We start from the raw sequence: 24,502 nt of genomic DNA on the forward strand, positions 1-24,502 counted from the left end.
TGCTCTTAAATCCTATCCAGTAGAATTCTTAAGCACATGTCGTGCATTGGATGATTCATGGCTGCTTATGAAAGAATATATCCTTACTAGCTTGGAATTTTGTAAGTGGGTAATCAGCTGGAACCTATTTCATATACCAAGCAGCTGATCAGGTAGCATAGGACTTGCTGCTCTGATTGTTCCCTTGAGATAAAGCATTATTCAACTGTATCAGGTCTCCTGCGCTGTTCAAGGAAGATCTCTGGACAGCGTCTCATCTTTCGACTTGAGCAGTTTACAAATTTCCTGACTCGACATTGAGTTCAAAAAATTCAGATCATAACCACTGCTCCCTTTTTTTGGTCTTCAGCTGTTGGTAATGATTTTGTTCGTTTTGTTTCTTTTTGCATTACCCTTTTCCCTTGCACCATCACCCCTTTTGTCATTTAATTACTCTTGCCTTTTCAGTCTTGCCTTTGACCCTATCACAGACCTTCCCTTTAGTTCCTTTCCTCCCCCTTTCCGTGCCTCTGTACTTGATTTTAAAAACTGCTGCATTTGTAACATTTTCCAGATCGGACAGGTCATTAACCTGAAATATTGGCCCAGATTTTGTAGTCAGTGGAAAAGTGACTGCTAGCCACTGACCTCAAAGAAAGTTGTCTACAAAGATCTAGCACTCTTGCATGAATTTCACCTTTCCTGATAACTTGATTCGGGTACTAGCTGTAGGGGATCTCCAGGGGTCCAGCAGCAGGGTAAGCAGCAAATCGCATGAATTCTGAGACAGCAAACCAGGAAATAAAATGCACTGATTATCATTCGCATTTTAATCATTATGCAGAGAGCAAAATAAAGATTGGGACACGCACATAGGATTAAGTTGGAAGCTGATGTACACCAACTTGAAAATTTTTCTTTAATTTAAAAACGTATGGAAAAATTTGACACTTCACAAATATAAAATTATTTTTTCTGGACAAATGGGATGTTAATTAGCAGTTATGACTTAGTAGTGGTGATCTGCCCAAAGTCAGGTCCTCTGCTCATTCCTCTATACCTCATGGTCCTGCACTTTCCTCTTCAGTTGCTCATAAGAGTCTCTTTTTTTTTAAATCTTCCATGAGAAATGAGCAATATGACTAGGGAAAGTACACAAGTGGCTTCCTGTTGCCTTATTCATGTTGGTACTTAGTACATAATTTAAAAACCCAGTTACACTTCATTCAACATTTTCGGGGGTCTTTACAGCAAGATTAAAGCATAAAAAGTGAAAGTTCATGTCAATTTGTGATTTCTTAAGATTTTCATCTGCAGGGACATCAACAGTGCAATCTGTGGAGGAGCAGAGAATCGTTGACAGTAACTTCTGATTTGTGTTGAACTGCACACGTGCAGATGCTAGAAGCTGTTGTCACTTTCAGTTAGAACGACAGTGAATGCTGGCATCACAGTCATTACAAATGTAAAATCTGGGCCATTAAATTTTCTTTCTCCAGATAGGCCTGCTGAGTGTTTTCTGCATTTTATGATTATAAGACGGTGTTTATAGAGGACTGGTTGCACACTCCCATGTTCCTAGTGCTTTTTCTCTTGCCTCTTTCCTTCTCTTACCCCATGCCCCTTTCACAACTTACATCGAGATGGCAAATGAATCTATTACCTGGTAAGACACTTTGAACTTTTCAGCACAGGAACTATATTTGCTCTTTTCTCTGCGCAACACTGTTTCTTGAGTTTCTTGGGTAGTGGACGCACCAACTCTAGTATCTTTAGATATGAAGTAAATTCATTTGTCCCAATTTGTTTATTCAGGTTGAAGTCATTTAAGACCTATTAATTCATATTTTCTGTTTTATGTAGGTCTAGACCAAAACCAAGAGGATGGGAAAGCAGAACAGTAAACTTCGTCCAGAAGTGCTTCAGGACCTGCGAGAAAATACAGAATTCACAGATCATGAGCTCCAAGAGTGGTACAAAGGCTTCCTTAAAGATTGCCCTAGTGGACATTTAACTGTAGAAGAGTTCAAGAAAATCTATGCAAACTTTTTTCCATATGGAGATGCTTCAAAGTTTGCAGAGCATGTGTTCCGTACCTTTGATACAAATGCTGATGGAACTATTGACTTCAGAGAATTTATAATTGCGCTTAGTGTCACGTCCCGAGGGAAGCTCGAACAGAAGTTGAAGTGGGCATTTAGTATGTATGACCTGGATGGGAATGGGTACATTAGCCGAAGTGAAATGCTGGAGATTGTGCAGGTATGTCATTGAGTCAATATTGTTTAATTTGTTTATATAGTAACTTTATTTCTTGCACTCCCTGCCACCATCAGTCTATCTCTCTCTGTCTGTCTGTCTGTCTGTCTCCTCACCATGCGCGCACCCCCCCCCCACCCAAACTACGCACAGATTGGGTTGTCCAGCCTGTTTCTCTGCAAATGTCTTCAGCTGCAGATTTTTATTTAATTTGTACCAATATAGAATATTAAGTGAAAATAGCAATTTGTCAATGTATTGGATAGAAAAATCCAGGAGTTAGGAAAGGACATAGGCATTTAGAAAAATCTAGTGTTTCAGGAAGATGAAGATAGGTGAGGAAGACGTTGAGGAACTTGCATCACCTTTTCATAAAACGTGATTTAGAGTTTGGGAGCAGAGAGGCATGATTGGACAGTGCATATTCTGAAAGAAAGGGGGTCTTGGCAGGAGATCAGGAATGTGGATGGAAGCTCAGTTTAGATTCAAACAGGGTACCAACATCTACACCTCTGAACTTAGCCTGAGGATAGCCAAGGTGTTGAAATTTAGGCTAAAGATATTCAGGTACTGGCAGGAGGCAGAGATTTGATTTTTAATATAACTATTGTTGAGTTGGTGGTTTTTGACCATGTTTAGCAAGCAGATAAGGGTAGCAACAGCTTTAGAGGTATTAGAAGTGAAGAGGTGAAGTTAAGTGTCTACAATGTGCACATGAGTCTATCCATTTAAATTAAAAAATGTCAGAGGGATAGCGTATGGATTATGTAAGGGGCCAAGGATGGAGCCCTGTGATACTATGGAATACATTGAAGGAAAAGCCATTAAAAGAAATGTCTGCATTGCAGTGGGTATAAGTGGAATCATGAGAGTTGTGCCATGGAGGTGGAGACATGTAGGGAGGATAGACAGGATGAGGAAAGATTAGAAACATAGAAAATAGGAGCAGGAGTATGCGATTTGGCCCTTCGAGTCTGCTCCGCCATTCATTATGATCATGGCTGATCATCCAACTCAGTAGCCTGTTCCTGCTTTCGCCCCATACCCTTTGATCCCTTTAGACCCAAGAGCTATATCTAACTCCTTTTTGAAAACATTCAATGTTTTGGCCTCAACTGCTTTCTGTGGTAGCAAATTCCACAGGCTCACCACTCTCTGGGTGAAGAAATTTCTCCTCATCTCAGTCCTGAAAGGTTTACCCCGCATCCTTAAACTATGACCCCTGGTTCTGGCCTCCCCCACCATCGGGAACATCCTTCCTGCATCTACCCTGTCAAGTCCTGTTAGAAGTTTATAGGTTTCTGAGATCCCCCCTCACTCTTTTGAACTCCAGCGAATATACTCCTAACCGACTCAATCTCTCCTCATATGTCAGTCCCGCCATCCCAGGAATCAGTCTGGTAAACCTTCGCTGCACTCCCTCTATAGCAAGAACATCCTTCCTCAGATAAGGAGACCAAAACTGCACACAATATTCCAGGTGTGGCCTCACCAAGGCCCTGTATAATTGCAGCACGACATTCCTGCTCCTGTACTCGAATCCTCTCGCTATGAAGGCCAACATACCATTTGCCTTTTTTACCGCCTGTTGCACTTGCATGCTTGCCTTCAGCGACTGGTGTTTCAGAACACCCAGGTCTTGCTGCATATTCCCCTCCCTGTTTATAGCCATTCAGATATTCTGCCTCCTTGTTTTTGCTTCCAAAGTGGATAACCTCACATTTATCCACATTATACTGCATCTGCCATGAGTGAGCCCACTCACTCAACTTGTCCAAGTTGAGGCAGTTACATAGCATGTTAGCAAATTTTGACCAATGTTATCTTGGTGTAGACAGAGCAGAAGCCAGATTGGAATGTGTTAAGGAAGGAAACATGAACCTATAGTTTAGAGGGAATAACTCATTCCAACACTGCATAAAAAATTAAAACTTATAACTAGGGTGATGTGTGGAGAGAGTGGGGGTGTCTTTGAGAAGGGAGTTCATCCTAAATTTGAAGGAGATGAAAACAAGTTGCTTAGCCTGGGGTTGAGGAGGGAAAATTAAATGGTTAGAAATTAGGATTGGATCAGTGATCTTGATGAAGGTGGGAGGAGACTGTCGGGTCAGGATTGGGAAGAGGACATGAAGTATTGGCAGAGGTGTAACAGTATGGTGATCTCAATTTTGAATTGAGGTCCTCATTTAATATAAAATGAATATTGTGCAAGGTCAGAGAAGTTTACTATTTATTTTTCTGTTCACTATCTTTGGGGTAGTAGCAAGATTTGATTGTGCAAAGGAAGCAACTGTATTTGGCAATGCACAAAAATAGCATTTTATAATCTCCTCCAAAGCTCAAGAATTGAACTTTCATCAGAAATCAAAAATGTACTGCCAAATCTGTTGTCACTCAACCTAATGAGAGATGTTTGAAGAGATGTAACTCTCAAAATAAGGATAACATTTTGACTTGGTGATTTACTAAGAGTGGTGCTTTTATTCTATAGCCTTTAGCCGGTTTTATCTGGTATGCTGAAAACTCCTTGCTAACCTGAAGAATTTAACTGGTTGACTCGAGCAATTTCCTGCTTGAATGGTTTGATTCTTTCATTATTGTCGATTTGTTCAATGTTCATCTTGTTCAACCTTGGTGTAAAGATTATCCTGATTGATTTGAGAATTAGATTTTAGGAAATAAGATTTTTAAATCCCAAATTGCCATTTGAAGTTAAAAGGTTCATTCTTCTGTCCAACAATGGTCCCTTCTTCCCACAGTTGCACACTGGACTTGTCCAAGTTACAGTAACTTGTGTAAGCAGGGCAAAAGAATTATCAAATGCAGTTCCTGCTTGCTTACTTCTACAGAGTACAAAATGCTAGGACATGTCTAATTAGTTGGTAGTGAATTGGCTGAGGATGGGGAAAGAAGGCAATAAAACACAACTACTGCTAGTCAACATTCCATAAGTCATGTGGGCTAGCATTAAGTAACTAATGTGGCATGGGAGACTAAGCAATCCATATTCCTTAAAACAGGATGTCCACTTGCTAGTGCAGTATTGGCCTTCATGGGATGTCCAGTAGATGAAGGAAGGAAAGTAGATGGCTTGCCGTAGTGCAGAATTTTTCTCCACTTTCTGCTTTCTTTTCTTTTTTTCACCACTCCCTCTTGCCCCTCCTCTTCCCCCCCCCCCCCCCGCCCTACATCCAAGCAATAAAACAAGCTTCCTTAATGATTCTGTGCCTCCCTCCCTGCTGGAACTGGAGAAAGCGTTGATGGATAGTGGAAGGGTATGTTTGAGCCATGTCTGCAAGCTGCAGGGTTTCAGGACAAGTAATGTAAAATGGAACTAACCAGTGAAGAAGACTTGAGAGACGTTATCTGGAAATTCTTCCAAACGTGCAGGTGCTAAAAATGACCAGTTTTAAAAATTAAAATAAAGTGCTTCTCAAGATGGATTGTGAATTATATAATTGAACAATAAACTGCATTTCAAAAGCTGCTTAAAAACCTGCAGAAAAATATTTCTACCTTCCAAGTCCTTTGCCATTTCTTTGCCATTTGCTTCAGTGTGAAGATAATCAAGTAAATGATACACTTCACTGCAGTCTGTTTTCACTGGATTGTTTTGCACATGCTTGCGAAATTTAACTTTTTAGGGAGAGGGTTTGGGAAGGTGCTGTTGTATCCTTGATGTATTGGGAGGAGAAATGGAACTTTTGAAGTTCCATATTCCATGTGTTTCCACCTATCCCTTGTTGGTTGTTTTTTTCCTGAAGTTTTTAAATCCACCTCCATGTTTGTACCTTACCTAGAGATGGAGGAAAATAATATCTCTAGTCTTAATATCCTGAAAATTGGCATGCAGCATGCTTTTACATTCCCCATTCCATGTGATGTGCCAAATCTGTTTTACCGTCAAAAAAAGTTCTGCTTCGAGATGATTGCAAAAAGTACAATAATTTTACATGACATTATGTCATAACTATGAAATGAACCTTAAATCCTATTTAAGAGTTAAGATTTTGACAGTTCAGCAAAGCTTGATATTTTTCTTTATTCAAATATAAAGAAGGTAATGTCTTGTTTACAATGTCCATCCATTGTATTTGAATGAAATGTTCAGTCCTCAGCTTGTTTATACAGAAACATTTCAAAGGTCCTGAAATATTGTCAATTCCTTGATACGGTATGCAACATAAGCTAACCATTCTCATTTCTTGGTGTCAGGCAATTTATAAAATGGTATCCTCTGTGATGAAGATGCCAGAAGATGAATCTACACCAGAAAAACGCACAGACAAGATTTTCAGACAGATGGATACAAACAACGATGGTATGTAACAAAGGCAATGTACCAGATGAGTAAGCAAGAGTCTGCAGTTTCCTTGCAGTATGAGCCCGGTGGTTAAAGGGATGAATGTTTAAATTGGTAATGGGAGAAGAGCATTCACTGCACACTGAAGCAGACCATTCAGTTTCACTATCTTTGAAAAAGGAGAAAGGTAAAGCCCTTAATAAGTCATGAGACAAGTTAGGTTCATCTATTAAGGCATGAAAGGAATAAATGAGAAGTTGGAGCACTTCAGCATGAAAATGTATAGGGCCAGCTAAACAATGAGTCCTACGTCATCAAACTTCCCGTAACTTCTGAGTCACTGAATCCTGAGATGTGCTACCATCTTGAATCGTCAGCATAATTCTGTCTCTTTTGGTGATATGCTTCTGATGCGATGAACAGTACTGCAGATAAGGTCAAATATCTATCACATGTTTGTGAATTCAATTAGTCTGATGCAGGTTAGTTAGTAACTTTCTAATACAACGTTGCATTATGTTAAAGGTCACAAAGGACATCTCCTGACTGCCCTATCATGCTTTGCCATCCTCAACTTTTCTACAGCCTTTGCCAGTTGACTGACCACACCATCCATCTCTTAAAACATCTCCCTTGTTGCCTGTCTAAGTGGGAGTGCTCTCATTTCAGTTCCATTCTTGTCTATCCAATTAAAACCATGGATTCTCTTCCTACCCTGGATTATTACCTCAAGTCCCCAAGGATCTATCTTTGGTCCCCTCTTTCTCATCTACATGCTGATCCATGGCATCATTTAAGACCTATCAGCAGCCGCATGTACGTTGACAACTTCCGGCCATAAATCTCTCTAAGCTTCCACTGCTTCTGTGTTGTCAGCTTGACTGATATCCAGTCCAGGATGAACCACCGTTTCCTCCGATTAAACTTTGGGAAGACCGAAGTCACCATTGCTGACTCTGCTGCAAACACAGTATCTTTGTGTCATTTGGTGGACATGCCTTCAGCCTTCTAAGCCCTGTACTCCTGGAACTTCTTCCCTAAAGTTCTCTGATACAATCTTCCCTGTCCTCTTAAGTCCCTCTTTCAAACCCAATTTTCCTTTGGACAACCAAAGGCACCATTCCCAATACCCGATTCTTTGGCTTACTGTCCATTTCTGACTGTGCTTCTATGAATTCTGGGCCAATTTTCTGTCGAAGTTGCTATATAAATGCTAGTTGTTATAGGAAATATGGTCATGGAGTAAAAGGGCGATTTTAGTGGGATTGTTGATTAGATATTAAATCCTTTGTAAGAAGTAATTATTATAAAAGGAAGCAATTCTAAAACTGCAAGATGCTAAGACTGGTGCTGTCATTAATGAGGCCATATTCGATTTGTTGGCAGAAATGAATGCAGAAACAGTTGGTAGAGCATGGGGGTTAGTTGCTGGATGATTCTTGATCGCAAAGTGGCTTTGAGAACTATTCATAAACTGAAAAGAAATCAAAGGGAGTAAAAATACATGATTACAGAATGGATGATGCAGTTTGTGTCAAGATAGAAACTAGTGTGAAACCAGGATAGGAGATGATAAGATTATACGGCACTAAGGAACACTTTTACATGTCAGTTTATTCCACAAATTCATAAAGGTGGAGAGAGCACAATTTCTTAAATCATTTAGAAAGAAGCTAGAGATTTCCAAAAGAGAAGGAAAAAAATCTGGAGATGGGATGGAGCCAGAAATTTAGGCCATATCGGCCAAATGATCCTTTTACATTCCTAATTAAAATTATAAAAAATCTCAAACTATGGGATGTTTAGCAAATCATTTTATAATGTTGAACTGCCTATTTTTATTCCGGATTGGCTAAAACTGAACTCCAAAGGTCAACGTTTTTGTATATATTATAAAGACAATACTCTGTTTAGTCACGGGCACCACCCCACCCATACCCTCCTGCCTATGGTGACACTACAGATCACTTTATAATAAACATTGGAATTTATAATGGACAAAAAGTTGACAGGAAGTGCACACAGATAAGATTTTTAATGTTACTAGTTTATCTCCGTTCCATTGCACATAGGCAGTACAAGACCAAGTGTGCTGCTCAGGTGAAGCAGGGATTGATGACTCTGAATTATTCGATCAGCATGACCAGATATAATTCACTCCCCATTTGGAAATCCTACATTCTGTCCTCACTCTTGTTTTAAGTTCCTATGTCAACATTTATATAGGAAAGACTGTGCAAACTTGTCATGCTGTAAAAATGAACTTGCATCGGCAGTTACCATTAAGTGCAGCCATTGAAGTTTATCGTGGGGGACGGGGGCAGCAAAGTTCCTTTTTAAAATTTCAATGTGCACAGCCAGTTTTTTTGAATGTGCTGTACCTTTTGTGTTTTTCTGTGTGGTTGTGCACGCACATTATTTAATACAGAAGACGGCCTGCGTGGTACAATCCAGGCTGCTGTGCAACCGTGCCCTGGGACAGATTACCAGAAACTGTGATGGGGATAGATGACCAATCTCTGTGATTTGAAATCTTTTACCATAGGTAAACACTAGGCATGGAAGATTTAATTAACAAAGGAAGTTAAGCAGCACTAGCATTGCAAATCAACTTAAAATGTTATAGTTGGGGATTCAGAGTAATGAAGCAGTGCTGAAAACCTAGAAAAGAAAGCAAGCTTTGCATTTATATAACACCTTTCACAACCTCCGATGTCCCAAAGCGCTTTACAGCCAATCAAGCACTTTTTGACGTGTAGTCACTGTTGTAATGTAGAAAACGTTTTTATTTTGCACCGCAAGGTCCCATAAACAGCAATGTGAAAATGACCAGATGATCTGTTGTAACAATGTTGGTTTAGGGATAAATATTGGTCAGGACACTGGAAAGAACTCCCCTGCTGCTCTTCAAAATAATGTCCTGGGATATTTTGCGTTCCCCTGAAAGGGTAGACAGGTTTTTGGTTTAACCTTTCATCCATAAAATGCCACCTCTGACTGTACAGCAACCCCTCATGACTGCCGTGGAGTGTCACCCTAGCTGCTGGTTCAATTCCATGAATGTAATAGCAAACTCGGTTGATTTGGTAAGACACCATTGCCTTCTGTCCATTCAGTATAGTCATTTCAGTGCATCAGTGAAGATGATTATTCAAGATTGCAGAGGTCTTGACATCTGAGTTGCATTGTTTTAGGATAAAGTAATGACTGGCCACTGTTTTGATTTCCTTTTTTTAAAAGAGCAGAGCATCTCCGTCTAAATGGATCGTGTGCACGTGCGTGTTTCAAATGCACCATTTTGTTACGGTTCCATCAATAGATGGCAACAACCCAAAGCCATCTTGCCTGCATTGACTGAAAACTTAATAGCACTATACAATAGTAGTTGGCATCTTCAAGGTGATTTTAAACTGCAACTCCATTTTTGTAAATGGAGAAAATAAACTAAAATGGTGTTTGAGTAAAATGTAATGTTGAAATGGAATATTGCAGGTTTTGAATTTAGTTTGTATTTCCTTGTGCAGAATGCTTAATTGCATACTATATCTCATGAGTACTTAAATTTGAGCCAAAAACCTTCCCTAGCTGCTCTAAACCCTGTTTAACATGCTTCGAATGATTGTAATGTGTTCCAATTAGCAAATAAGCAATTGAATTAACAAAGCTCAATGGGCTGGACTGCACTAAAGAATCCATTTTTTTAGTGTAAGAAATCTATTTCCTCCACTTATAACTGCCTTACAGTGAAAAAATATGGAAGTTTATTAACTGAAAAACTCTGCAAGTTCAATTGATGAAATTTTAAACTATCCGTGCTGGAAAGGAGGATGGGATAAAGTCTATATATTCAACATTTTGTGGAATAACCATGACACAATTTTTAAAAATTTTATTTCTAGGTAAACTCTCCCTTGAAGAATTTATAAAAGGTGCCAAGAGTGATCCTTCCATTGTTCGACTACTACAGTGTGATCCTAGCAGTGCAAGTCAATTCTGATTTAAGAATGATTTGTCTGGACAGTAATGAAGAACCACTGGCTTGTCATTCAAGCTTGGCTTGCAGCAGATGCCTTTCACTCATTCCTAATGGTTTGGTGGACAGATTCAGTTGCCAGATTTTACTGTATCATGCATTAAAGTGGCTGGCATTCTGCTTTTTGCAGTTACATAAATGCAGCAATGAAGCATTTCAACGGATATTCAAAGTTTAAGGTTATGTTTACATGCAGTTGTCTTGAGTTTTTTCTGAATGCAGTTTATGTATCTGATGTTTAGCTTCAAACAATTATTATTTAGAGGGTTGTAAATATTCAGTGACTGTGGAAATGTTTATTTGAGACTAGATCATAGCCAGGTGTTGAAATAACAATGAATGTAGCTGGCGGCTAAAAAGCTTGTCATGAAAGCGCCTGTAGCTTCTGTGCTTCTATTCTGTAAGAAAACTGCTTGCACTTGAAAAATGTTGGGCATTTCTAAAATTCTTTACAGCGGAATGTAGTTCAATATGAAGGCAGGTCTATATATTTAATGTTATACTATTTAGCCTTTCCCTGTATTTCATTTCAAAGCTTGTTTGATACGTATATTCATACTGATATTTTTATCTTGCTCACTAGTGACTGGTAGTCACAACTACCAGTGACCATGAACATTTAATATTTGCTTATGTAAAATATATTGATCACAAACTTAAGTTAATTTTTATTATAAATCAAGAAAAATCTTTTTAGGGTTGTGTAAGGAAGACCAAACTTCCAATTTATGTTGACGGAATTAAATGTTAAATTTATTGCAGTAGGGGATTATTGGAACAAAGATCATTATCTAAAAATGTTACTGATATATTGCAACATCATTTTGCAATGTTTCTGTATTTCAGCTTGTCAGTAGTTCAAATGTGTACTCCAGTGTTACTAGACAGCTGCCTACTGCTGAGAAGTGTGGCAAAATAAAGCCTACCTTTTCTTGTCAGTAACCTTGTGATTATTTAAATATCAGTTGTAATATTGCTGCACAATTAAATCTCCATCTTCCAAGAAATGTCACCAGTTCAGTGGACACAAACAAATGTTTAACTTTTGAAGCAGATTTTAAAAATACTCTATGCAAGCATTGATTATAACTGACAGATTAGCTCTCTGCTGCATTGTGTTTTTTTGACATAAGTTACTTGCCACTTATTAGCCCAAGCCTGGATATTGTCCATGTCTTGCTGCATTTCTACACGGGCTGCTTCAGTATCTGAGGAGTTGCAAATGGTGCTGAACATTGTGCAATCATCAGCGAACATCCCCACTTCTGACCTTCTGATTGAAGGAAGGAAGGTCATTGATGAAGCAGCTGAAGATGGTTGGGCCTCAGACACTACCCTGAGGAACTCCTGCAGTGATGTCCTGGAGCTGAGATGATTCACCTCCAACAACAACCACTAGGTATGACTCCAACCAGCTGAGAGTTTTTCCCCGGATTCCCATTGACTCCAGTTTTGCTAGGGCTCCTTGATGCCATACTCAGTCAAATGCTACCTTAATGTCAAGGGCAGTCACTCTCGCCTCTTATTCAGCTATTTTGTCCATGTTTGGACCAAGGCTGTAATGAGGTCAGGAGCTGAGTGGCCCGGGCAGAACCCAAACTGAGCATCACTGAGCAGGTCATCGCTAAGCAAGTGCCGCTTGATAGCACTGTCGACGACACCTTCCATCACATTACTAATAGAGAGTAGACTGACGGGGCGGCAACTGGCCAGGTTGGACTTGTCCTGCTTATGTATGCAGTACATAAGGTGCCCCGATCACCCAAAAAATCCACGAACGGCCCCCCGGCCGCAACTTCAAAGCGCCTGCGGGAGATGGCTCGGAGAGCATCTGCAGCGCACTGTCGGCAATGCTGCATGCCTTTATTTAAACCACTGGAAAAAAAACCCTTAGTGAATGTAATCACCTCTGTAAGTCTGCCAAAAGATGCTTCACCTCCTGAAGGACGTGGATGAACTTTCCGGACGTCGATGGTGGGCACTAGGGACCTTATTACCTGCACCCGCTTTTCCTCCCCCCCCCCCTCGCACCATCTTCCCCCCCACACCCCCTTCCCCAGCTCCCCCTCGCATCCCCTCCTCCCACAGGCACCATCCTACACCTGTGTAGGGGCCCTAACAACCCCACTGCCTTGTGGGCGTCTCGGGAGAGACCAAGGCTAAGGGAGTAAACCCTAACAAATAATCCGGAGCGGAACCCCGTAGGCGGTCATGTGTCACCATTGGCATGTTTCCGGCAGTTCCTGCAGCCATACCGGTGCCAAACGTCTTGCTCTGCACTCCTTTGGACCTCACCAGAAAGGCCGAGAGGGGGGTTTTGACGACTGGGCAACTCTCAACCTCCATAAACATGCCCAGGCATGCGCCATGGAGAGGTCACTCCATAGTTGCCTCACAGCGACTGACACAACACGGAAGGCAGCAGTTACGGGTTATAAGTCCAGATAAATTGGCGTAGAAACTGGGTGCCACGGGTTGCCTTTGTCGGTGGGAGAGGTCATTGCACCTCACTGGACAGCTACCGCCCGCCTCAAACCGGGCAGCCCCCGGTCAATAAGGTTCTGTCCCGCCACAGTCCACCTGCTTCAATGGGTGCTTGGAGCTCGGGGTCATTGCCCGAAAGGTGGACTGATACACCGCACCAAACAACACGAAAAAAGGAAAGAAGGTACCAGCCCTTCGCTTTGCAAGCTGGAACGTCAGAACTATGTGTCCTGGCCTGTCGGAAGACCTTACACAAATCAACGATTCTCGGAAGACCGCCATCATGAACAACGAGCTCAGTAGACTCAATGTAGACATTGCAGCACTTCAGGAGACATGCCTCCCCGCGAGTGGATCTCTAGCAGAGCAAGACTACACCACCTTCTGGCAGGGCAGGGATCCTGAAGAACCAAGACAGCAAGGAGTGGGCTTCGCCATCAGAAACTCCTTGCTCAGCATGATAGAGCCTCCCTCAAATGGCTCGGAACGCATACTGTCCATCCGACTGCTCACCACCTCTGGTCCAGTACACCTACTCAGCATCTATGCTCCAACACTCTGCTCCCCTCCTGAAGCTAAAGACCAGTTCTACGAGCAACTCCATAACATCATTAGCAGCATCCCCAACACCGAACACCTATTCCTGCTGGGGGACTTTAATGCCAGGGTTGGGGCCGACCATGACTCATGGCCCTCCTGCCTTGGGCGCTATGGCGTTGGAAGGATGAATGAGAACGGGCAGAGACTGCTTGAGTTGTGTACCTATCATAACCCCTGCATCACCAACTCGTTCTTTCACACTAAACCCTGTCACCAGGTTTCATGGAGGCACCCAAGATCGCGTCGTTGGCACCAGCTAGACCTCATTGTCACAAGGCGAGCAGCCTTAAACAGTGTTCAAATCACACGCAGCTTCCACAGTGCGGACTGCGACGCCGACCACTCCCTGGTGTGCAGCAAGGTTAGACTCAGACCAAAGAAGTTGCATCATTCCAAGCAGAAGGGCCACCCGCGCATCAACACTAGCAGAATTTCTCACCCACAGCTGTTACAAAAATTTCTAAATTCACTTGTAACAGCCCTTCAAAACACTCCCACAGGGGATGCTGAGACCAAGTGGGCCCACATCAGAGACGCCATCTATGAGTCAGCTTTGACCACCTATGGCAAAAGTGCGAAGAGAAATGCAGACTAGTTTCAATCTCATATTGAAGAGCTGGAACCTGTCATAGCCGCTAAGCACATTGCACTGTTGAACTACAAGAAAGCCCCCAGCAATTTAACATCCGCAGCACTTAAAGCAGACAGAAGCACTGCACAAAGAACAGCCAGGCGCTGCGCAAACGACTACTGGCAACACCTATGCAGTCATATTCAGCTGGCCTCAGACACCGGAAACATCAGAGGAATGTATGATGGCATGAAGAGAGCTCTTGGGCCAACCATCAAGAAGATTGCCCCCCTCAAATCTAAATCAGGGGACATAATCACTGACCAACACAAACAAATGGACCGCTGGGTTGAGCACTACCTAGAACTGTACTCCAGGGAGAATGCTGTCACTGAGGCTGCCCTCAATGCAGCCCAGCCTCTACCAGTCATGGATGAGCTGGACATACAGCCAACCAAATCAGAACTCAGTGATGCCATTGATTCTCTAGCCAGTGGAAAAGCCCCTGGGAAGGACAGCATTACTCCTGAAATAATCAAGAGTGCCAAGCCTGCTATACTCTCAGCACTACATGAACTGCTATGCCTGTGCTGGGACGAGGGAGCCGTACCTCAGGACATGTGCGATGCCAATATCATCACCTATAAAAACAAAGGTGACCGCGGTGACTGCAACAACTACCGTGGAATCTCCCTGCTCAGCATAGTGGGGAAAGTCTTTGCTCGAGTCGCTGTGAACAGGCTCCAGAAGCTGGCCGAGCGCGTCTACCCTGAGGCACAGTGTGGCTTTCGTGCAGAGAGATCGACTATTGACATGCTGTTCTCCCTTCGTCAGATACAGGAGAAATGCCGTGAACAACAGATGCCCCTCTACATTGCTTTCATTGATCTCACCAAAGCCTTTGAGCTCGTCAGCAGACGTGGTCTCTTCAGACTACTAGAAAAGATTGGATGCCCACCAAAGCTACTAAGTATCATCACCTCATTCCATGACAATATGAAAGGCACAATTCAACATGGTGGCTCCTCCTCAGAGCCCTTTCCTATCCTGAGTGGCGTGAAACAGGGCTGTGTTCTCGCACCCACACTTTTTGGGATTTTCTTCACCCTGCTGCTTTCACATGCGTTCAAGTCCTCGGAAGAAGGAATTTTCCTCCACACAAGATCAGGGGGCAGGTTGTTCAACCTTGCCCGTCTAAGAGCGAAGTCCAAAGTACGGAAAGTCCTCATCAGGGAACTCCTCTTTGCTGACGATGCTGCTTTAACATCTCACACTGAAGAGTGCCTGCAGAGTCTCATCGACAGGTTTGCGTCTGCCTGCAATGAATTTGGCCTAACCATCAGCCTCAAGAAAACAAACATCATGGGGCAGGATGTCAGAAATGCTCCATCCATCAATATTGGCGACCAAGCTCTGGAAGTGGTTCAAGAGTTCACCTACCTAGGCTCAACTATCACCAGTAACCTGTCTCTAGATGCAGAAATCAACAAGCGCATGGGAAAGGCTTCCACTGCTATGTCCAGACTGGCCAAGAGAGTGTGGGAAAATGGCGCACTGACACGGAACACAAAAGTCCGAGTGTATCAGGCCTGTGTCCTGAGTACCTTGCTCTACGGCAGCGAGGCCTGGACAACGTATGTCAGCCAAGAGCGACGTCTCAATTCATTCCATCTTCGCTGCCTCCGGAGAATACTTGGCATCAGGTGGCAGGACCGTATCTCCAACACAGAAGTCCTCGAGGCGGCCAACATCCCCAGCTTGTACACACTACTGAGTCAGCGGCGCTTGAGATGGCTTGGCCATGTGAGCCGCATGGAAGATGGCAGGATCCCCAAAGACACATTGTACAGCGAGCTCGCCACTGGTATCAGACCCACCGGCCGTCCATGTTTCCGCTATAAAGACGTCTGCAAACGCGACATGAAATCCTGTGACATTGATCACAAGTCGTGGGAGTCAGTTGCCAGCGTTCGCCAGAGCTGGCGGGCAGCCATAAAGACGGGGCTAAAATGTGGCGAGTCGAAGAGACTTAGTAGTTGGCAGGAAAAAAGACAGAGGTGCAAGGGGAGAGCCAACTGTGCAACAGCCCCGACAAACAAATTTCTCTGCAGCACCTGTGGAAGAGCCTGTCACTCTAGAATTCGCCTTTATAGCCACTCCAGGTGCTGCTTCACAAACCACTGACCACCTCCAGGCGCGTATCCATTGTCTATCGAGATAAGGAGGCCAAAGAAGTACTGCGGGAGGACACCTCTGAGGGCTCATGCAGCAAGGCAATATGGGTAGAGCTCAGGAATAGGAAGGGTGCAGTCATGATGTTGGGGGTTTACTACAGGCCTCCCAACAGCCAGCGGGAGATAGAGGAACAGATATGTAGACAGATTTTGGAAAGATGTAAAAGCAACAGGGTTGTTGTGGTGGGTGATTTTAACTTCCCCTATCTTAACTGGGACTCACTTAGTGCTAGGGGCTTGGATGGGGCAGAATTTGTAAGGAGCATCCAGGAGGGCTTCTTGAAACAATATGTAGATAGTCCAACTAGGGAAGGGGCCAGACTGGACCTGGTATTGGGGAATGAGCCCGGCCAGGTGGTCGAAGTCTCAGTAGGGGAGCATTTCGGGAGCAGTGACCATAATTCCGTAAGTTTTAAGGTACTTGTGGATAAAGATAAGAGTAGTCCTCGGGTGAACGTACTAAATTGGGGGAAGGCTAATTATAACATTAAGAGGCAGGAACTGAAGAATTTAGATTGGGGGTGGCTGTTTGAGGGTAAATCAACATCTGACATGTGGGAGTCTTTCAAACGTCAGTTGATTAGAATCCAGGACCAGCATGTTCCTGTGAGGAAGAAGGTTAAGTTTGGCAAGTTTCGGGAACCTTGGATAACGAGGGATATTGCGAGCCTCGTCAAAAAGAAAAAGGAAGCATTCGTAAGGGCTAGAAGGCTGGGAACGGACAAAGCCCTTGAGGAATATAAAGAAAGTAGGAAGGAACTTAAGCAAAGAGTCAGGAGGGCTAAAAGGGGTCATGAAAAGTCATTGGCAAACAGGATTAAGGAGAATCCCAAGGCTTTTTATATGTATATAAAGAGCAAGAGGGTAGCCAGGGAAAGGGTTGGCCCACTCAAGGTCAGAGGAGGGAATCTATGTGTGGAGCCAGAGGAAATGGGCGAGGTACTAAATGAGTACTTTGCATCACCAAAGAGGAGGACTTGGTGGATGATGAGTCTGGGATCTACCCCAGAATACTGAGGGAGGCAAGGGAGGAAATTGCTGGGGCCTTGACAGAAATCTTTGCATCCTCATTGGCTACAGGTGAGGTCCCAGAGGACTGGAGAATAGCCAATGTTGTTCCTTTGTTTAAGAAGGGTAGCAAGGATAATCCAGGAAATTATAGGCCGGTGAGCCTTAAGTCAGAGGTAGGGAAATTATTAGAGAGGATTCTTCGGGACAGGATTTACTCCCATTTGGAAACAAATGGACTTATTAGCTAGAGGCAGCATGGTTTTGCGAAGGGGAGGTCGTGTCTCACTAACTTGATCTAGTGTTTTGAGGAAGTGACGAAGTTGATTGATGAAGGAAGGGCAGTGGATGTTGTCTACATGGACTTTAGTAAAGCCTTTGACAAGGTCCCTCATGGTAGACTGGTACAAAAGGTGAAGTCACATGGGTTCAGAGATGAGCTGGCAAGATGGATACAGAACTGGCTCGGTCAGAGAACACAGAGAGTAGCAATGGAAGGGTGCTTTTCTGAATGGAGGGATGTGACTAGTGGTGTTCCTCAGGGATCAGTGCTGGGACCTTTGCGCTTTGTAGTATATATAAATGATTTGGAGGAAAATGTAGCTGGTCTGATTAGTAAGTTTGCGGATGACACAAAGGTTGGTGGAGTTGCGGATAGTGATGAGGATTGTCAGAGGATACAGCAGGATATAGAGCAGTTGGAGACTTGGGCGGAGAAATGACAGATGGAGTTTAATCCGGACAAATGTGAGGTAATGCATTTTGGAAGGTCTAATGCAGGTGTGACCACCTCTAGGCGCTTACCCATTGTCTCTCGAGACAAGGAGGCCAAAGAAAGAAAGAATGCAGGTGGGAAGTATACAGTAAATGGCAGAACCCTTCGGAGTATTGACAGGCAGAGAGATCTGGGCGTACAGGTCCACAGGTCACTGAAAGTGGCAACGCAGGTGGATAAGGTAGTCAAGGCGGCATACAGCATGCTTGCCTTCATCGGTCGGGGCACAGAGTCTTAAAATTGGCAAGTCATGCTGCAGCTGTACAGGACCTTAGTTAGGCCACACTTGGAATATTGCATGCAATTCTGGTCACTACACTACCAGAAGGACGGTGGAGGCTTTGGAGAGGGTACATAATGCTCTGCTCCTCTTACCCCTTCCCTTCTGAGCAACAGGGACAGACTCTGCGCCAGAGACCTGTATCCCATTGCCTACCCCTGGTAAGTCGTCTCCCCCAACAGTATCCAAAACGGTATACCTGTTGTTCACCAATGCCCTGTATAACTGAAGCATAACATCCTTACTTTTATTTTCAATTCTTCTCATCATAAAGGATAGCATTCCATTAGCCTTCTTTATTCATTGCTGCAGTTTTGGTCACCTTATTTAAGGAAGGATATGAATGCGTTGGAGGTGGTTCAGAGGAGGTTTACTAGATTGATACCTGGAATGAGCGGGTTGTCTTTTGAGTAAAAGTTGGACAGACTGGGCTTGTTTTCACTGGAGTTTAGAAGAGTGAGTGGAGACTTGATTGAAGTACATAAGATCAAGAATGGTCTTGACAAGGTGGATGTGGAAAGGATGTTTCCTCTTGTGGGTGAGTCCATAACGAGGGGGCACCATTTTAAAATTTGGATTGCCCTTTTAAGACAGAGATGAGGAGAAATTTTTTCTCTGAGGGTTGTGCGACTTTGGAGCACTCTACCTCAGAAGGTGGTGGAGGCAGGGTCATTGAATAATTTTAAGGTGGGGGTAGATAGATTCTTGTTAGGCAAGGGAATCAAAGGTTATCGTGGGTAGATGGGAGTGTGGAATTCCAGACACACACACATCAGCCATGATCTTCTTGAAAGGCGGAGCAGGCTAGAGGGGTCGAATGGCCTACTTCTCATAATTCGTGTTCGTATGTTTGTATCATGGGATATCTCTCCCTGCTGCACAAACTCCTTAGCATTAAATGTGGCCATTTCTTTTGTTCCTAGCACTGTAGAGGAAAACAGAAGAGTACAAGAAAACCTGTTTGTTTACCCTTCCACAATTTAGAGGTCAATTTTCCCTCCCGTTTTCCAAATTTCCCGTTTGTCTGGCAGTTCAGATCCCAGACAAGCCCCCAATTGGTTACGGCCACCTGGTGAGGGTGGTTTGCACTGTTCAACTCCCACCTGACTGCAGCAAGTATTTTTTGGTTATGAGGGTATAACCCTAACTTGTTTTATTTGTCAAATGAACAGCTGCCTTGTGGGCGTCTCGGGAGAGACCACGGCTAAGGGAGTAAACCCTAACAGAAAATCCGGAGTGGAACCCCGTAGGCGGTCATGTGTCACCTTTGGCATGTTTCCGGCAGTTCCTGCAGCCATACCGGTGCCAAACGTCGTGCTCTGCACTCCTTTGGACCCCACCAGAAAGGCCGAGAGGGGGGTTTTGACGCTTGGGCAACTCTCAACCTCCATACATTCGCCCAGGCATGCGCCATGGAGAGGTCACTCCATAGTTGCCTCACAGCGACTGACACCACTGACCACCTCTAGGCGCTTACCCATTGTCTCTCGAGACAAGGAGGCCAAAGAAGAAGAGACATTAATCCCATATTCCCTACCACATCCCCACCTTCCTTCAATTCTCCTACATACACTAGGGACAATTTACCTATCAACTTGCAAGTGTTTGGCTGTGGGAGGAAACCGGAGCACCCAGCGGAAACCCACGCGGTCACAGGGAGAACTTGCAAACTCCACACACAGTACTGAACTCAGGTCGCTGGAGCTGTGAGGCTGCGGTGCTAATCACTGCGCCACTGTACTGCCCTAAATTGAGTTCAACAATTTCAGATCATAAACACTTCTGCTGTTTGGGAAAAAACAAGAGGTGCTGGTAATAATTCTGCTATTCCTGTTTACACCACCTCTGGACCCATCTTTTATTTCTGGACTTGTCCCATTGTCCCTTTTTGTCTTCCATCTTTTTATTATTTAATCAGGCCTTCCTTCCCTTCCCCCTTTTCCTGCTTAAAATTTCTTAATCTGTAACATTTTCCAGTTCTGATGAAAGGTCACAGACACACAACGTTAACTCTATTTCTCTCCAAGATGCTTAGTATTTGTAGCATTTTCTGATCATTTTAGCCAGGTTGTGATCTTTCTTGTCTCTAAACTCTCAGCTCAAATGCACACCATGTCCTGTTTTGAGTCCAAGATTTCCTAGTGAGCGCCTGTCAGAAATGCACTCAAGCATTTTGTATATGTTTGGAGTGTATTCACCGTTATGCAGGCAAACAGCCATTTCATGCATTGCAAGGTCCCACAATGACTATGAAATGAAGGACCAGTTAATTTGTTTTTGTTGGTCAACACACATCTCTATCCTCTTTAATATTGTGGGCTTTATCATGGCTGCAAATAGTGCTAGCACTATTTTTGGCCGCAATGGAGACAATTGGGTAATTTCCCCTCCGCAGTCACACCTGAAGACTACACTGCTGTAAGTGACTGGTAGTGATTTTTGTGCACATACTATATGTAATGCTTTTGCATTCACATAGTTTCAATGGCATTGCAGTTTGTATGATGTAACTATCTTCCACTTGCACATTTCTGCTGAAGTAATATCTCCTCTTGTATCAGAAGTATGCTGATAGAAGCAAAGGAGCAGGGGTTGGCCATTCAGCCCATCAAACCTGCTCCACCATTCAATACAATCATGGCTGATCATCTACTTCGATGTCTTTTTTTCCTGACACTATCCCCCTATCCCTTTTTGTCATTGGTATTTAGAAATATGTCAAACTCTGCTTTAAACATACTCAATGACTCAGCTTCCACAGCGCCCTGTGGTAGAGAATTCTAAAGATTCACAACCCTCTGAGTATAGTAATTCTCATCTGTCCTAAGTAGCTTCCCCCTTAATTTGAAATTATGCCCCCTGGTTCTAGACTCCCCCACCCAGGGGAAACCTCTTACCTGCATCTACCCTGTCTATCCCTTTCAGTATTTTGTAGGTTTCAATGAGATCACACCTCATTGTTCGAAACTCTAGAGAATACAGGCCCAGGTTCCCCAATCTCCTTTCAGAGGACAGTCCCGCCATCCCAGGAACAAGTCTGGTGAACCTTAGTTGCACTCCCTCCATGGCAATAATATCCTTCCTAAGATAAGGGGAACAATACTGCACACAGTCTCTCGAGACAGGGAGGCCAAAGAAGAAGAAGAGACTCCAGGTACATTGTAACCAAGGTTCTACACAATGAAGTAAGACTTCGCTACTTCTGTACTCAAATCCTCTTGTGATAAAAGCCAACATACCACTAGCCTTCCTAATTGCTTGCTGCACCTGCATGTTAGCTTTCAGTGACTTATTGGCAAGGACACTCAGGTCCCTTTGTACATCTACACTTTCTAATCTCTTACCATTTAAGAAATACTCTGCATATCTATTCCTTCTACCAAAGTAGATAACCTCACATATTTTGGTGAAGTACTGTTTGCTGTATTTCTTAAGAGCTGCTTTTTAAAAACAAAATAGACTTTATTTGTTTGCTGTAATGTGCTGTTTAACTAAATTCTATTTGATGAATAGAATTTAAGTCTTGCCTTGCCTCTAACTCATTGGTTAACAGGTGGTGTTAATAGACTCTTAATAGCCACTAGCCATGTTGCCAACACGTCGATAGCGTGCTACTGCCTTTGAGTAGTTCGTACAATGTTCCTGGCAGTGCAATCCAATCGTTCACGTCAACCTGCCAGCATTAATCCCCGCATGTGTATCCTGACATCACCATGTACTGACGTCATAACTGAAAGACCGAGCGGGGAGCCCAGCGGCGAACGCAGAGGGAGTGGCGACGGTGGGGGCAAGCGATGGGTGAGTGGCGAGGGAGCCAGCAGCAAGTGGGGGTCCAGCAGTGAGCAGCGAGGATGCGCTCAAGTAGGGAGCAGCCAGCGCCAAGTTGGGAGGGTGTTGGAATAAGTGATGATGGGGGAGGGGCGTGGCAAAGAAAAGTGGCTATGGCGGGGCATGGGAAGAAGGGGTTTGCTTGTCTTTTGTGCCAAATTGAGCGCCATCTTTATCTTGGGCAGCTGCCAGAAATATCTGACGTTTGTCATTTGTGCATGTGCGAGTAGTGTGCCACCTAGTGGTGGCATTGTCAGCAAATGCGTTCTTTTCCTTTATCAGAAGTAACTCTCAATATAGAAAAGATTGGCGACCCCTGCATTGGAACAAAGAGGCATGGAGCTGGATTTTATTTTTGGGACACTGGTCCCGCCGTCTGGGCCGGAGCTGGACGCAATCCAAGCCGGGGGCAGTAGTGGTCGTCCGCCTGCCATTCAGCAGCGGCCAGCCGATTAACCCTAATGAGATGGGCACCACGTGCAATTATGTTGCTGGGGTTAGGCCTGGAGGCGGGGAGCAAGGCATCAGCTGATACCATTGTCATGTGTTCTTTGTCGTCTTAAGTAAAACAATGTTGTGTGGATTCCAATTCCTTGACAATCTCAAACAGGTTTATTAACAGCTAACTATGTACAGAACCTTTGTCTAGGGAGTCAGTTGCAGTGACTCTGACTTCTAGTCACATGACTACATCCTGGCACTTAGCTCATTCTGAAAGTTCTTAAAAACTTTTTAAAAAAACTCTTGAAGTCATCATACACCAGCCTCGGCAGTTAAAGCAGCCATTATTAATAGAGCAGCATTCCCCCAATACATTGTGAAAGTGTCCGTCTAGATTATGTACTCGGGTCCAAAAGTTTGCTTGAATTTACAGCGTTTTGTTTCAACGTTAACAAACCGAACCTCAGTTTGAGCAGGATTTCAACTGTTTGAATCAGGGGCAAGACATGGCATTCCTTTCTGTTTGTAGTATAGTTAGTTTGCATGTTTTGAAGATAACTACCACTGTTTGGTCTAAAGTGTGATTTAGATTGTACGCACTAGCAATATGGTTGCCAATTTTGGATGTATTCCTGGAGTTTTTATGACATGATCAACACCCCTCCAATTGTTCCCTGAATCTCCAATATTTTAATCCTGAATAAAGTGCTCAAAGAAAATGAAGATGCACTTTTAAAAAAAAAAAATGCCTCTGATTTTCTTCTGGGTTGCTTGCAACAGCATCCAAGCGATTAATCTCCAAAATAATCCTTGGAGGATTGGTAACCCTAACCAGCATACAAGGCGAATCGAACTTTAAGCAAGAGGCAGAATAGCTGATGATTCTTGAAACAGACATAACAGTGCGTGTAGTAGATACGCCACAATCAATATTTCAACACCTTTTTTAACTGAACTTTCAATCCTCAGATGGAAAATGATAAATGAGTCATACGTAGAAAATGAATCACTTTTTTGGTTATGCCCTTTTCATACAGATGCTTTTACACTAACTCAATGATTTTCCAAATTTTATCAAATGTTTTCTTTGCAGAATTTTTTTAAATTGCAACATTTCTGATGGGCTAAGCTGGACAGACCAGAGGATCTCTTCCTGTCTGCCATTGTTTGAATGTTGAATCTTGTTCTTATAGCTGCAAATGGGGAAATGTTATTTGTACTAAGAATAATTTTGAACATTTTTAATGAAACTGTCATTCTTGAAGTTTCCATTTTTTTTTAAAAATACACTTTTTTTCCCTCTGTCACATACTGTTGTGTGGGTGAGACACTGCCCTCCTCTGGCAACTGAATATATTCAGCTAGTAGCATACGCACAATAGCAGTCCTACCTAAAACTATGGACTATTTTTGAAGGATTAAATGAAGGAGCAAATGCGGATGTCAAGAAGTCAGTAATTACAAAAAGAAACTGCTGCTTGTGAACATGTGCAGGAAATACCAGTGTAACATCATTGTGGCAGTGCCATTACCTCAAAGGTTGCAGTGGCTCGAGGACAAGGCCCATTACCTTCTGGGGGCAATAAATAGTCTTGCTAGTAAGAGCAAATAATAAATGGACAAAAATGAAAAGAAAAACTACAGTGTAACTATAGGCAAGTGACGAGAAGCCCAACAGCCTGTGTGATTGCTGTTGAAGTGGAGGTG

At 43.3% G+C, this 24,502-nt stretch overlaps 1 protein-coding gene across 4 annotated transcripts in view; it reads left to right on the plus strand.

Annotated features, from left to right (window-relative positions):
* LOC137356774 (hippocalcin-like protein 1) overlaps nt 1-11,512 on the plus strand; it is a 62,479-nt gene extending 50,967 nt beyond the window's left edge. For all 4 annotated transcript variants that reach the window (XM_068022543.1, XM_068022551.1, XM_068022537.1 and 1 more), the window contains 3 exons: nt 1,843-2,241; nt 6,454-6,559; nt 10,441-11,512. In XM_068022543.1, the coding sequence (XP_067878644.1) occupies nt 1,864-2,241; nt 6,454-6,559; nt 10,441-10,538 (582 nt within the window). In that variant the 5' untranslated portion in view covers nt 1,843-1,863 and the 3' untranslated portion in view covers nt 10,539-11,512. The remainder of the gene's footprint in view (nt 1-1,842; nt 2,242-6,453; nt 6,560-10,440) is intronic.
* Nucleotides 11,513-24,502: the final 12,990 nt, after the last annotated feature.

The sequence above is a fragment of the Heterodontus francisci genome, chromosome 3 (assembly GCF_036365525.1).
Source record: "Heterodontus francisci isolate sHetFra1 chromosome 3, sHetFra1.hap1, whole genome shotgun sequence".
In the NCBI taxonomy this organism is placed as follows: domain Eukaryota; kingdom Metazoa; phylum Chordata; class Chondrichthyes; order Heterodontiformes; family Heterodontidae; genus Heterodontus; species Heterodontus francisci.